Source organism: Mangifera indica, chromosome 19 (assembly GCF_011075055.1).
Source record: "Mangifera indica cultivar Alphonso chromosome 19, CATAS_Mindica_2.1, whole genome shotgun sequence".
Lineage (NCBI taxonomy): Eukaryota > Viridiplantae > Streptophyta > Magnoliopsida > Sapindales > Anacardiaceae > Mangifera > Mangifera indica.
In genome coordinates, this window is record NC_058155.1 from 8,834,688 (window position 1) to 8,849,941 (window position 15,254).

The window sequence follows — 15,254 nt, forward strand, 5'->3', positions numbered from 1 at the left end:
TCCCTATCCAAAGTTTCCTAACTTTAAAAAATCATATTCCCCCCCCCTCCAAATCTAGGATTTCCATATTTTTTCAATTTTAACCGACTTTTAAAAATTGCAGTTTCCCCCCTTTTGAACTTTAGTTTCTAACGTCCTCTTCGTCCATTTCCGACATCCTCTTTCACCCAAGCCAAACCGACGTCATCCTTGTCTTGCTTGAGCTATCCACCAACGATGGGAAAATACCGTGCAACGAAGAGACATTGTTGCATCGAAGTTGTCTGTGCAACAAAGAGATTTTCGTCTCTTCATTACATAGTATCTTCTCATCGTCAATATCGTTGGTGGATAGAGCATTAAAGCAAAGTTGATGTTGGCTTAACTTGACTCAAACGAAAGAGGACACCAAAGATAGATGGAGAGCACATCGAAAACTAAAGTTCAAGAAGAGGGTGAAATTGTAGTTTTAAAAGTTACGAGGGGCAACTAAATTTGAAAACATATAAAAACCCTACGTTTGGGGGGAAATGTGATTTTTTTAAAATTGGTAAAGTTTGGACAGGAGTGAAATGATTAGTTTTTAAAACCTAGGAGAGAAATATAATAAATTATATATATTTTTAATATTATTATTAAAATATCAATTTTACCCTTAACTCTAATTAAAATTTTAATAAAAATTTACTCATGAGTAGACATTTAGGTTTTCGAAAGTTAAAGAGAGTCATTTTGGGGTTTCACTATACCTTGGGTGGGAACAAGTCTTTTGGCCTTTATTTTATCATGAAGACATTTTTTACACTCACAGAGCCACAGTCCAATATTTTATACACACTCCAATATATTATACACTCTTAAGTTGATAATATTTGAGGTGGATCCAAACCAAACCCAAGACCAACTCAAGTTCAACTTGGATCCATAATATCCAATTCAAACTCTAACTCATTTGAGTTAGAGTTTCAGTATTGTCAGAATGTTTCAAATAATTATCGACAGGGTGCATAATATCATCAACAAAGTGAATAATATCATTGAAAAAACAAATGAGTTAAATTTGAACTAAACTGAACTAAAGCCCCAGCTCACATTCAACTTGTTAGAGCAGAACAATGGCCGGATAAGCTTAAATTATCCCCTAGATTATAGTAATAAATTTTTTTCCTATAATTGCTCAATAATTCATACTTATTCTTAAAATGGCTTTTTGTGAGAAGACTTACTTTTCTTGGGTCAAACTAATAATACAGGGCAGCTCATGCATGGGCTTTTTTCCTTTTCCCTTCCAAATCTAGTTAGTTTACCTTCAATGTGTCCACTTTGAATATCATTTAATTTGACAGGGTTAATTCAAAACAGTACCTAATTAGCCATCATGTCATTGCAACTCTACCTTTTAGAAGAAATGCAGTCAACATATTTGCACCAATTGCAATATTCCTCCAAGTACCGCTGCAAGGGATCCATGAGCCCTGCATGCAAACAAAAGCTCTTCTTACAATGTCACGCTGAGAAAAATACAGCACAGAAGCATGAAACCAAGTAGACATTATAAGACCTTCAGGAGGGATCAATGCACCAATTAGTAAGATTAATTAAGAATACATGATTTGGGTGGTGGCGGAGGAAGAGAAGGCAAGGATCTTTTCAGTGTAAACATTTCAGTCCTGTATGAGCCCAGAAAGCATAGCTCCAAGTAATCCAAATAATGTGTCAAAGGAACCAACTTCTGGGCTATTTTTCATGAAGAGTGTGGCGGCCAAGCTTCCAAAAGAAGCAGAGAGTATATAGATGATGCCTGTCCCCACTGTGGACCAGAACAAGAAAAAAATGCAGGCACAAATAGCTTTCAGAATCTAATCGTAACCCTATAACATCATGCAATAATTAAGCTTAATTAAAATTATAGCTCATAAAATAGCAAAGTAGTTACATAGTCCAAACACTTGCTCTAAAGGAATTCCCACAAAGATGACACTACTGAGATTGATGATTAGATGAATGACCCCAGCATGCAACTCTGTGCATGTGAACAGACGCCAAGTATGGCAATACTCTTCCAAACAATTCTACAAGAGAGCTCCCATCTCATCAAGCCTGTGAGAACATATTAATAATTTTATCAATGATTATAATACATCACACTATTTCATTTTCAGAGTGCTTAACAAACACTAGACGTTCAAACTAATACATCAGACTACGAAATCTCAAAAGCTTCGTAGCAGAACTCTGTTCTGTGCCCAGAAGATAGATGAAGCTTTTCGTCTGTTTAATGGCACAATAACAACTCAAGCCATTGCTCAAAAGCTCAAATATAAAAAATAAATAAACAAGTTAGATTTAGTTCTCAGAAATATATCAACTTGGCCGAGTCCGTAAGATTGGGACTAAAGCTAGAAATGCGGAAAGCATCAGAAAGTCAACTCTGGTATATACTCGCATTAAAAAATAAATAAGGCCTAAGGCAAAAATTTTGGTAATGGGCTACAGAACTAGAGAAAATTGATGAATGATTGGAAATAGACAGGTTCAATGCACAAATGAAGAATTTACCATTCTTTCCCTCAAAATTCCTCAACAAAATGAAGGGATTGACAGTCTAAACACAAATTTGAGGAATCACCGACGATGATCACAAAATAGGATTCTGAAAACCCAAAAAAACCCAGGAATCTAGCCAAATCGTTAACTGAGCCAGCAGGTTATTTCATTTCGCTTTTACTATCATTACCTATCTCACTAATAGTAATTCAATTAAAGATAAATTCAACAATAAATTTTCAAGAATTGGCATCCCAACTAGGCAAAACCTCATCTAGACTAGAGCACTAAGGAAAACTAATTCAAATATTTCGCATGCAATAAAAACTATAACTAAGAGCCAACACACCACCTCTCGAATTCTGTTGTTATAAAAGCCAAATCACAAGAAACTTAAATTTAACCGAACGAAGCACAACAAGGTTCTCATTACACACAAAACAAACTCGCATGAAGAGAGAAAAAATTACAGACACAGAGAAGCAGGGGACTGAGTAAAGGATTCTCAGAGAGTGGCTGAAACAACAGGCTTCCTGGCGCTTCGTGTGCGCAGTCACCGTGAGAGTTTCACCGGAAATCATTAGCAACCATGGTAGCATTGCCAATGAAGGAACGGACATGGAGGATGACGAAGACGGAGATGATCCACGTGCCGCGTCCTAGCTTTTTGATAGGGAGAAGAGGTGAAGTGGAGATGAGGGTGGGTATGGCGTCTTGATGTCGAGGTGGCTTTGGAATTTTGCAGCCAGACCAGAGTGTCTCTCATTGTTGGGATTGCTTGTGAGAGACGTTTTTCATCTTCTTTGGATTTTATAGCCGTTGTTGACAGTGGTCGTCTTCGTGGGTAAAATAACCCGCGAGTGGCAAGCAGAATTGGCGGGAAATTTTAGTTTTATTATTTATAATAGGTTTGTATGGGCACATTTAACAAAGTGGATCCGTGGCGCAATGGTAGCGCGTCTGACTCCAGATCAGAAGGTTGCGTGTTCGATTCACGTCGGGTTCAATCCCCCTTTTTCAAACCAACAAAATTTGACAATTACCAACATTAATTTGAAAAATATAAGCTAATCTCTCTAAGTCTGGAAGCAATTGCTAGGTACAGTTTTTTCTTTTCTTTCTTTCTTTTTTTTTTTTTTAATTTGGTTATAATAAATGTGTATAAGAATGTTTCTGAAATGTTTTGTACAATAGAAAGTGGTGAATTAGTATCTGCGGCGTCATCTACTTTGCTTCATCGTCGTCTGTATCAATCTCAAGGCCCTCTGCAGCTAAAAGCTGACGGATGACCCTTTTCTTTTCCTCCTCTGCTTTCTTTCTCATCAAATCCCTTTTCTTCAACACAAGTGTATGCCGCTTCAATGTATTGGTAAAATACTCCCTAGATGCCTTTTGCTCTTTAGCCAAAATTCTTCTTTCTTCGTCAGGGTCAATCTGAAATTTCATCAAAACATACAAATTTCTGACGTATTAGCACAGAAATGCAGAGATAACAAGGGGCTAGATAGCTTCATTTGTTTTGGGAATAACTGATATGACTAGAAGAACTTGATTGCGTTCATAATTGTAACAGCAATAACCATTGAAATAAGTTGAGGTAATAGTAACAACAATGGATATAAATGTAGTAATGTTGAGGTAGAGGATTAGTAATGGGATAGTAGATATTACAGTTCAAAATTAACACTTAACTAAGAACACATGAACCCCTAAGAGCTAAGGCATTCATGATCCTCAGATTCTTAAGAGAGGAAGTATGTATGGGAAAATAGATATTATGGTTCAGATAGATGTTATCCACTAGAAATAAATAACTCAAAAAAATTATATAAACAGATAACAGTGGACATAAGAAACGAAAAAAGAACAAGATTTACTCTAGGTATAACATTTTATAATAAAAGGCAAAAATAATTAGAGTCAAACAGCTGGAAGATAATTAGGGAGCTCTTGATATCATAAAACCATTTGAGAATATTCATATTACTTCATACCTTTGAACGAGAAAGACGGCGTGCACGTAGATTTAGCTGGAGCTGCTGCTGCTCAGCCCAAGCTGAAATTGCCATGTCACCCCGCTGATCAAAAGCTTTTCGCTTTTTTATAAGCCATTCCATCCATGCTTGGGATGCCTAGCAGCAAAGAAACATGAAAATGCCATTGACTAAAGGATAAAGTTAAAAAGTACATAATTACTAGCAAGAAGAAAAGACTTAAATAAGTAAAGAAAACCCATACATTCTTTAGCACAGCCAGAATGTAACCAGAAACTGTTCATTCATTTGAACTCTAACAGAAACCAATTCTCTTAAACTTGTAAAATGGAAAATTTACATAGAGAAAGTATTAATTGTAAGCTATCTAATACAGAAAATTAATATGTACGTAAGAATGTTACCTTCATAGGATTGACCCGGTTATCCAAATCATATTGCCTCCGTTTTTCCTCATCTATGAGCAACTCATAAGCTGCTTGAATCTTAATGAATCTAGCTTCAGCTGTTTCTCCTTCCTCAAGGGTCCCTCTACCATCATATACTTTAAAAAAGGAAAAACATAGAGTAAATTAGTTCAAAGTCGAGAAACAGACGCAAAATACGAAGCAGGTGCCTCACCCACCTAAATTATGATTTCCTCATTTGTCTATCATAAAGGTTTGACATGAAAATTTACATTTGTGAAGTGTATAGGTCAAAAGGAAGGAACAAACCATCTGGATGATAGTATTTCGCCAAGCGCCTGTATGCAACCTTTATCTGCTCTTCATCAGCATCCCTTTGTAACTCTGCACTTAAAATTTTAAAAAAAGAATGCTACAATAACATTAACCACTCATTAACAAATAAATAAAACAACTAAAATTACAGAGTCAAATCAAGGATAAAACATCTCACTCAATCCCTCAATGTTTAAAAAAATGCTATTTCTTCCATCAAATGCTATGTAAAATAAAAAAATAGTAAAGCTGCCTCGACTATAAGCAACTAAATAGCAGAAGATAAGCATCCTGTGTTTCAATTTAACTAAAGAAAATTACTACCGAGGGTCTCGTAGGGAGATTTTTGGTCCGCCCAATTGGAGGCACTAACAACAGTTTTTCTCTGAGTTACGCGAATCCACGACTCGGTTCGATTCAAATCTCTGAAGCCAAACCAAGGTGAAAGTCTAGGTTTACAGCTAGGGTTCTGAAATGAAACCCTAATTACCGAGCGAGCCTGGTCCCTAAAACTCATAAGGGAAGTGAACACCGTATAAGGCCTACATATTATTCTCAAATTGCCGCTCATCTTTGTTTTTCAGCTCAACCGAGTCAAATCCAAGAACAAAATTAGGGTTTTTGTTTTAATTTTTTTTGGAAATTAAGGTGGAAGACGTGAAAGAAGTGAAAAGCTTATGATAATGAGTCTTTTGAATCCGATGACTGAATCTCAGTTTTTTTGGTATTTTTGTTTTTTTAATAAAATAAATTTCATTTTCAGCTTCTCTTGTTTGTTGTATTGAAATTGAATAAATGTATTTTTTCGTAATTTTAAGGGAGAAGGACTATTTCCCACCCAACTTTTGATGCATTCTCAAAATATCACACACGCAGATGAAAATTCAGTTTTCCCACCCATGAGCCGTTAATGTGGATGGTTTCTGTTTGCATAAGGGTAAAATGTACATTTTACCCTTGTTAGATGAAATGACAAAAATACCCCTCTATAAAATTCATCCCAAAATTGATGTGAGGGTTTTCATTCAACCCCCTTAGGTTTTAGAAACTAACATTTCACCTTACCTAAAGTTTTTAAACTTTGAAAACTAACATTTTCACCCCCAAACCTAGGGTTTCCAAATTTTTCAAAAAAACAGCCGCCCTCCATAACTTTCAAAACTAGCAGTTTCACCCCTATTCTTCAACTTCATCTCCCGACGTCGTCTCCGGCGTAGTCACCTGCCTCCTCCTTCTCCTGGTGCGACGGCTGTGGTGGTCGAAGAAGGAAGAGACGGAGATCTCCTTCTCCTGGTGCACGGTGCGACGAAGAGACGGAGATCTCTTCGTCGCACAATGCGACGAAGAGACAGAGATCTCTTCGTCGCACCACCATGCGACGAAGAGGTCTCTCTTCGTCGCTCCACCCAGACGACTCTTCGTCGTCCTTCGTCGCTCGTCGCGTCATCCATACGCTACGACGAAGGACGACGAAGTGTCGTCCTTCGTCTGTTCTTCCAGATCTGGACGACGCTTCGTCGTCCAGATCTGGGCGACGAAGGGTCGTCCTTTGTAGTCGAAGATCTCCCATCGATCAATTGCAGCGGCCGTCGGTGGTGGCCGGAGAAGGAAGCAAACCCTAGGGGGTGAAATTAAACTTTTCAAACTTTGAGGATGGGTTAATTACTTTTTAAAACTGAAGGGGGAAACGGTAAAATTTTAAAGTTTTAATGTTTTAAATAGTAAATAACGATTTTGCCCCTGTTCCTAACTGAAAAAATGGACGGCAGTTTGGTCATGGGTGGGAAAACTGGATTTTCATCTGACATGGGTGACATTTTGAAAACGCATCAAAAGTTGGGTGGGAAATAGTCCTTCTCCCTAATTTTAACCCGCGAAATTTGTGGACATTTAAGCTTGCCGCGATCACATATGGATGTGTGATATTACCATTCTGCCCATCTTTTATGAATTAATGACCCCTGAAACTTCTAATTGAAGATAGTGAGATTCAATTTCATTGTATTTTTTATTTTTTTTTGCAAAAAGATTATTTTTCACACAAGGTTTAATGTAAACTCAATTTTTTATTTACTAACTATTAAAAATCTAAATATTTATTCGTTTGTTAAATTTTGTTATTATTGTGAAAAATAAAATTGTTATTTATTAAAATATTTAAAAAAAAACTAAAAATTTAGTATATTTTTCTTTCTAGATTTAAAAATCAACATTTTCTCCTAGGGTATTTCAACCACCACTGTAATGATAAGAGACAACGATCGTTGCATTCTTTCTCCCTTTTGACTTCTCTCTCCATCCTAGTCCATCCCTAGATATTACTAACCAACGAATCTCTCTATCTCAAGCAAAGAAGAGGTTTCTCTTCTCCATCCCAACGAAAACAATGATTCATCTTTATTAGAGATGAAAACCAAACTTCTTCATCGATCGACTAAACCAATTGGTGATGGTCTAGGATAGACCAGAATGAAGGGAAAAGTTTGGAGGCAAAGAGAATGCAACAGTTATCAATAGTGGTAGTTAGGAAAACCCTAGAGAAAAATATTAATTTTTCTAACTTTGGATGAAGAGAAATTTGTTAGATTTTTTGAATTTGGGGGGAATGTGATAAACTTTTAGTCTTTTAAAGATATTTTGATAAATGAAAATTTTACTCTTGACAGTAATAACAAAATTTAACAAACAGATAGATATTTAGGTTTTCCATAATTGGCGGGTAAGAGGTTGGGTTTCCATAATTTGACCTTTTTTTTTTCTAAAATAATTTGCATAAACAATATTATACTACCCATTTTGAGTATATAAATAAATATATATTTGATATGTGTCATCATACGATTAAATGTTATTATATTTTTAATTCAAAATCACTCAATCTCTTAATAACACACATCCAATATATATTTATTAATATATTTAAAATAAATATATATAATTTTATTAATATATTTTCCACCTACTTTAGCAACCCTTGTACCCAACTAATGGAAATTAATTAAAGAGCGAATTACTATTCTTGAATATTTATATAAATAGACGAAAATGTGGTATATCATTACTCTGATTAAATAACAATTTATCAAAAAAATTATAAATTTTTTATCCATTCAAAAAATATAATTATCCCTCTTTTACTACTATTATTTTTGTATTGTTGTCAACCGGTTGTTCAAGTTTTTATAATTATATAATTGAACCCACTCATTGTTGTCACGCTTTTCAAACTTGTTCGTAACTTTTTGACACTACCACTTTGCTCATCTTTCTTCACTGGAAAATTATCATTTGAATGACTGTAAAAATAGGCTTTTCAAACTGTAATGTTGGAAAATTTATATCATCAAAGTTTGGGTGAAAAATAGTCACTCAGCGTTACCCAAATAACCAAATTTTTAGAGGATTATACAAAAGTAATTTTCAAATCCATTGTTATACCTTCCAAGCCAACATATTAAAGTTAGACAAAATTAACCGTTTATATTATATACTGACTTTTGATTCTCATTTGATCTGTTTCAAAACTTGTGTGTTGTGCATATACAGTATTGTTATCACACATAGAGCTGAATTTGAATCGAGCCAGTTCGAACTCGAGCTTGAGCTGGAAACGAGCCAACCTTAGCCGAGCTCGATCGAGTTCAAGTTACTCGTCAAATTTTCTAATTAAAATTTTTGATACAAAACGATATCGTTTTGATCAATATGTATTAAAACGACGTCGTTTTGATAACGAAAAATGAACCAAATTGAATTCGAGTTGAACTTGAGCTGGCCTTAGTCGAGCTTGAGTTCAAGCTTGACTCGGCTAGAATCCATCCCTAGTCGCACATACCAATCAACTTGTCATATATCTTGATGATTTGAAGAGATTTTTATGCACAAAATAGTCATTTAACGTTAATCAAATAACCAATTTTTAAAAGATTATACAAAAATAATTCTCAAATCAATTGTTATATTAAAGCCAACATATTAAAGTTAGACAAAATTAACTTGTTATATTATAGACTGACTTTTGATTCAATTCGATTTGTTTCAAAACTTGTATACTGTTCACATACGTCCACACATTCCAATCACCTTGTTGTAGATCTCCATGATTTGAAGATATTTTTATGCGCAAAAATGGGAAAAAGGTATTCATCTTTTTATTGCTTACGAGTATAGATATTTATTCAATAAAACTAGGTATATCCATTACAAATACATAAATATGTATACACTTATATATGTTATTATATGATTAGATAATTTTGAATTAATAATAAAATAATATACAATCATGTAATGAGATATATAAATGTACACATATTTATTTGTGTATCTAAAATGGGTATGTATAATATAACTCATATTTATTTGTGTTTGTAATTATACTTAACAGAGATATGAGCAAACAAGGAAGGTTGCAAGCCCTTGAAGTAGTAGAGAATTAGATTATCTTGGTTTAGGGTAAAATGGTTGAATTTTATGTATGAATGCCTCTTTGGTAATTATTCAAATAAAAAGGCTATTATTTTAGTAAATTTATGTAAGGATTATTTCAAACTAAGACTAGGTGGGAGGGGATAGCGAAAAATCTATCATCTACTTGCGTCACCCTGGCTTCTTATAGAGATTTTTTTAAATCTCCGATCCTACTTATTTTGGAAAATCCCCTCTATGTGCCAGACACAGACCGAAAATTAAAGGGACAATTGCCCTGTCCAATATGATGCATCATGTATATGAGAGATGTACATAGCGTAATATCTCATATAAGTAACAAAACCACACGCCAGCCAATTAGCTCAGTTGGTCAGAGCATAGTGCTAATAACTTAATGCACACTTGTCGCAGGTTCGAGACCTGCATGGGCCAGCTTAATGTTTTTTATTTTTAAATTTCATGAAAAAGAGTAACTTAATGCACTCTAGAAATGATTGGAATTACATAAACTAAACCATTTTTATACAGTACCACCAATCCTCATAAACATTATTACAAGTCTCCAATTCAAATCAAACTTTTTAATGATATATACTACACATGCCCATCAACTTCATTACCTAATTTTCTACTTGATGTGCGCAGCAGTAAAATTCATACATATTTACACCTGTTCATATATTTGAGGCAGCTGCTATGAGAAAGAAAATACAGACAGATCATATTGTAGTCATGAAACAAAAGTTGCTGGCATCTACTTCTTTTTCAGCTGACACTGAAACTTCTGATAAAGAATACATTCTAGACATATATGATCCTTTTCCAGGTCATACACTTGTAGACTAGGCAGGTTCACGAGGACGAGCTGCCCAAAGTGAACTCAGAGCACGAAGACGGTGAAAATATTCTCCCAATGCAAGCAAAGCTCGAGCTGCTTGGCGGGTTGTTAGGATCCGGGACATTTGCTGCATAGTCTGTTGTCGAAGATGATCTGCCTGTTCCAAGGAAGTGTAAAACATGACAGAAAATGAGAGATATATTTGCCTTAGTTAAATAGTAAATTTAACAGCTAAGGATCTATGATGGACTTCTAGACCTCGTAGAGCATTTGGTAGCTGATAGTATCTTGGTCAAACAAGAGGGTCTGAAAGTTTCATGGCAATAATACTGTACCTGGTTAACAAAGCTCTCTAGAGCTTCCAAATTCTCCACTGCATCAGCCATCTGAGACTGGTAGCCCCCCATACTCATTTGGTCGGCTGCTATGGTCTGGGCCAGAGTTTGTTGGAGTTTATCTATTCCTTGCGAAAGAGCATCTTCAGCTTGCTGAGAAGATTGAAGAAGGTTACTCACACATTGCACCTGCTGTTCAGTCAAGGGCTCAAGTTGTACCAGGAGAATCTGTAAAATCAAAATCTGCAGTTTCACAATTCATGCGCTGATAGTTGCAATATCACTTCACAAAATCATGATGAATGAAGTGGTCAATAGTTGATGCCTGAAGGCAGCACTATGTGTATTATGCATAAAGTGAATGGTCTCAGCCGGAAACAGAGCAACTAGTACATTTTTGAACAGAGAATTGAATGTAAAAATTGAATGAACAAGTCTAATGCTCAATGGGTTGAAGATGTGGGCTCATATAAAACTGGATCAAACAATTCCCTAAAAGCCACAACAAGCTGCATATTGAAAAAATGTGCTTAATCAAATAAAACCATTCATCAAACTAAAGTTAAACTACATCTTACATTTAGAAGCTCTGATGGGCGGAATCCTCCGATCCATTGGAAAAAGCGTTCCGTTGATGTTCTCCACATACCAGAAATCAAATAGAAGACGTCAGCCTTGGCAGCATCAACTTTCATGCGGAAAAGATTATAATAATGGTTCAAGCTACAATCTACAAGAATTCGGAGTTCAACGTCAGTTATATGAGCTTGCATTGCATTCCTGAGTTCACAGATCTGTCTATTTTGCTCTTCAACCCAGTGTCCATACTCCATCTCAAATGCAGCAATCCCTGCCACATGCACAAATACAGTATTTAAAAGAGAAGAAGATATGTATAGGCAGATGATGTTTAACTTAAAATAGCTCAGAGAGAAACACTCTATGCTAAATAGGTAATTCTAATCATGCAACTAGAAAATCAAAGGTTATGTGGTTTGCAGGAAAAACACAAGAGAAAGGTTTTGTGAATACAGACAAAGGGAGATTTTTCTCCTTATTATAAGAGCAACTTGATTCAAAGGATTCACAAAAACACTAGAATCTGGATAGAACCAAACCAAACAAATTAGACACAGGGTACTTCAGTATCAGCAAGTGATGTTCACATCTTTAAAAATTTTAACTTATGGACTGTGTATTAAAAGATGTCAAACAGAAATGTTCAAGAAAAAGAAGCGATACAGATATCTAAGATAAAACATTCAGTATTTTAGTTTTGATATATTATTGGAATATCCTTCATTTCTTTGATGCTTTTATGTTGTCTTGACGATGCTGCACGAATGTAAGTCTAGACTCAGATACAGACAATGAAGTTCAAGGACTAAATCAATTGAATGATGGCGATTGTCAGCATATAAATGCACAAACCTGGATTTACACTTTGAGACAACCCTAAGTGACTGCCATCTGATCCAGCACCTATGAACACACCCTGCAAGGAAGCATTCATTGATCCATTAAGTAGATAATAAATATAGTATTCCATCACTACAGATTTGTTTTGACAAAAAGGAAAATTAATTTTAAAAAGGGAATTTTTTTTCCCAGACCTGGTGTCTAGTTTTCTCCAGTTCCTGCTCCAACTGTGCCAATTTCAAACGGCTTGATTCTAGTTGTTGTACATAGGCCTATCAAATGAAAATCATATATTACCTTTCATATAGTAGTTTATAACCTCCATCAGTATAGATTTATATGGAAATGTATTTTCTTCTACCTTTTTCCGCAAACGACTTTTCCGGGCAGCTTCACGATTTTGTGCCAATCGTCTCAGTACCTGTAAGTAGGAATATGTTTTAACATCATTGGCATTACCGTTGTAAAAAAGTTAAGCAAAGGTATAGTTGTCTTCACCAGAAACCAAATCATAGGGTAGTACACCAACAATAATATATGTTCTTGATTCAGATAGAGGGGAAGAGAAGAGAGAAAGCGTATCATGGAATTTATAATCACCTTTTCAGAAGGTTTATTAGCTTCTTGATCACTTCTGGAAGGCTCCATTGAGTCATGTGAAACATATTCAGACTACAGAAGTTAAACCGGAATTATGAGCCCAGTGAGGCGAAAGAAATGTAAGATCCAGTAACTTAGGAAGAAAATTTCATGAATGTTTACCTTGTTGTCTAGCCTCACATCCACCTCCGCAATTGTGGATGAACCAGTATTTGGGCTGGCATCACCTTGGAAGGTGTCTCCCCACATGTTGATCTGGTGGAATGGTTCATAAACGCTCATCCTTCTCAAGGTGGCAAGCTGAGCTGATGGAGAACTCATACTCTAATAAACAACAGAAACAAAATGAGATGTCAAACAACAAAACTAAACAAATTTATTGACTGAGATTCAATAACCCTGAAACAGAGTTTATTTTCGTTCCATGCCAATTATTGACTATCATAGATTATTTCCAATCAACGTTTATGTGCAATGCAAGATCTAAAGAAAATATTCTATGCACAACGTGGCTAAGCACCAAGAGGTGATCTTCTTGCTACTTATGCATGATTTTACCAAAATGGTGAATTTCCCAAATGTATTGTGATATTTGTCAAGCACACAGAAAGGTCAGTTAGCATGCTTCTGAACTTCTAGCCACTAAACCCATATTATAAGCTCTCCATGTATTTTCCCTAAATCTTCTATACCATCTGAAGAAATACTGCCAAAGCTGGGGAAACAAACAACTACCAAAGTGTCCTTTATCTTTACAAAATTAGTGAAACTCAGTAATCTGCTCCCCTTAGGAATTGAAGATCAATATCCAATATGAGTGGTCCTCTACCAGTTGAAAGTCTGCTGCTTTTATCTGCAAACTCCTAAAGTTTTGCCTATGTTTCCCAGTTCCCACCACAGGTCATGAAGATCAGAGCTCATAAGCAAGGTGGAACAAGATTATATACTAACTAATCATGTAAATTTGCAACTTCAAACACTTCAACCAAACCAAATATCTCCAGTTAAGCTTGCGTGTATGAGTATACAGTCAGTGACAGTGAAAAATTTTTAAAAAAAAAAAGCCAAATTGAATCAGAAAATCCAATTATTGCAATCAAGATATGTTCAAACTTCAGTAGCTTACCAGACTTAGACTGGGGTTGCCTCTTACCACATGCTTTAAGACTAAAATGGCGCCAAAAACCACAGGTTCACTGAACCACAGGAGCAACTAATTAGTAAGAACTTCCTCCATAATTAAAAGATTCAAGCAAATGAAAGGAATCTATTAGAAGAACTCAATAAACTATGAAAGCACAAATAAAAAGTAAATGAACATGAAGAAACCAGCAGACTCACTATCAAACCATCTTCAAAATCTCAATCTCTCTTCAGTCAAGAAACCCAACCATAACACTTGAAGCCCTATTTATAATACCAATCAGGAATAAAAATAAATTAAATAATATTATATAATAAAAAATTAATTAACTTAACCTGTCTTTCATCATTTTATTGAACGCTACAGTCAAATGTTAACGTCCTAGTGTTCCACTTAAAAGTAAACACAACTTTGAAATTATGCGCACTCATCCACCTCATCTCCACTTTAACCTACGCACTCCATATCCCCCTTAAACTACGCCCACCTTACGTCCTCACCTTACGTCATTTCCCGGCAAAATTGTTCTTCTGGTTTTGCTTCAGAATCTCGTAGTCCTACGTGGGAGCATCTCATTGGTTGATGTCTCAGTTGCATGGTTAGTGAGTGGGCCAATTGCGTGCTAAATCATTATTATAAAAATTTTAAAAATAAATAAATCCATTGATTGTTACAATCAAATCCTAATAAATTAACCTGTGATAGATTGAATTATTTGGTTCTTAATTGAATTAAAAATAATACTTAAATATTTAATTAAATATCCATGTAATATTTTATTATATTTTTAAATATTATTAGTTAAAATATTACAAAACATAATTTATAGCATTCTATAATATATAATGAATATATTATGATATAATATTATAAAATATAAAATAATATGTATCATAAAATATATTAAATTAATATAATATGATAAATATATTATACAATATGATATATATTATTCATAAAATTTATATATATTTTTTAAAAAAATATGATATAACAAAAATATATATAATAATTTTAAATTTTTATAATATTTTTTAAAATAATAATATATTAATTAAATAGTTTTATTATTTATTTTTAAAATTATATAATATAATATTAAATATATAATATTAAAAATCAAATTTTTAATATATGATATATCTATATTGCAAAGTAGATATACATGTAACAATTTTTTTAAAACTCCTTTAAAGAAATTAAATTTTGGGAAGATAAATCGGGACACAAGTGGGCCACTGTGAA

General features: G+C 34.5%; 2 protein-coding genes, 1 non-coding gene and 1 pseudogene across 4 annotated transcripts; 1 reads left to right on the forward strand and 3 right to left on the reverse strand.

Annotated features, from left to right (window-relative positions):
* Positions 1-1,344: 1,344 nt before the first annotated feature.
* LOC123202899 lies at positions 1,345-3,146 on the reverse strand (annotated as a pseudogene).
* A 314-nt stretch (positions 3,147-3,460) lies between these two features.
* Positions 3,461-3,532, forward strand: TRNAW-CCA. The gene has a single exon. It is a non-coding gene; the product is annotated as a tRNA-Trp (tRNA).
* A 77-nt stretch (positions 3,533-3,609) lies between these two features.
* On the reverse strand, positions 3,610-5,987 carry LOC123202667 (chaperone protein dnaJ 20, chloroplastic-like). Its single transcript, XM_044618671.1, has 5 exons — positions 5,567-5,987; positions 5,237-5,311; positions 4,925-5,064; positions 4,521-4,658; positions 3,610-3,960 (listed from the first exon to the last, which is right to left on the reverse strand). The coding sequence occupies exons 1-5, from the start codon at positions 5,811-5,813 to the stop codon at positions 3,751-3,753; spliced, it is 810 nt and encodes a 269-aa protein (XP_044474606.1). The 5' UTR covers positions 5,814-5,987; the 3' UTR covers positions 3,610-3,750.
* A 4,186-nt stretch (positions 5,988-10,173) lies between these two features.
* LOC123203559 (transcription factor TGA7-like) lies at positions 10,174-14,288 on the reverse strand. Of its 2 annotated transcripts, none has more exons than XM_044619978.1 (10): positions 14,207-14,288; positions 13,992-14,061; positions 13,028-13,189; positions 12,866-12,937; positions 12,627-12,686; positions 12,460-12,537; positions 12,278-12,341; positions 11,425-11,696; positions 10,847-11,089; positions 10,174-10,668 (listed from the first exon to the last, which is right to left on the reverse strand). In XM_044619978.1, exons 3-10 carry the CDS (start codon positions 13,184-13,186, stop codon positions 10,516-10,518), a joined length of 1,101 nt encoding a protein of 366 aa, XP_044475913.1. In that variant the 5' UTR covers positions 13,187-13,189; positions 13,992-14,061; positions 14,207-14,288; the 3' UTR covers positions 10,174-10,515. The 2 variants fall into 2 exon arrangements, with proteins under 2 accessions (XP_044475913.1, XP_044475914.1); XM_044619979.1 differs by having other exon boundaries at positions 10,847-11,074; positions 14,207-14,272.
* Between the last annotated feature and the right edge of the window lie 966 nt (positions 14,289-15,254).

What these genes read in the sequence shown, in the direction of transcription:
- LOC123202667 (XM_044618671.1), bottom strand. Translation starts at nt 5,813, where the DNA reads ATGAGCGGCAATTTGAGAATAATATGTAGGCCTTATACGGTGTTCACT. An exon ending in ATCTCCCTACGAGACCCTCG is followed by an intron (nt 5,312 to 5,566) that starts GTAGTAATTTTC and finishes TTTTAAGTGCAG; the next exon opens with AGTTACAAAGGGATGCTGAT. An exon ending in GAAATACTATCATCCAGATG is followed by an intron (nt 5,065 to 5,236) that starts GTTTGTTCCTTC and finishes CCTTTTTTAAAG; the next exon opens with TATATGATGGTAGAGGGACC.
- LOC123203559 (XM_044619978.1), bottom strand. Translation starts at nt 13,186, where the DNA reads ATGAGTTCTCCATCAGCTCAGCTTGCCACCTTGAGAAGGATGAGCGTT. An exon ending in ATGTGAGGCTAGACAACAAG is followed by an intron (nt 12,938 to 13,027) that starts GTAAACATTCAT and finishes TAACTTCTGTAG; the next exon opens with TCTGAATATGTTTCACATGA. An exon ending in CTAATAAACCTTCTGAAAAG is followed by an intron (nt 12,687 to 12,865) that starts GTGATTATAAAT and finishes TCCTACTTACAG; the next exon opens with GTACTGAGACGATTGGCACA.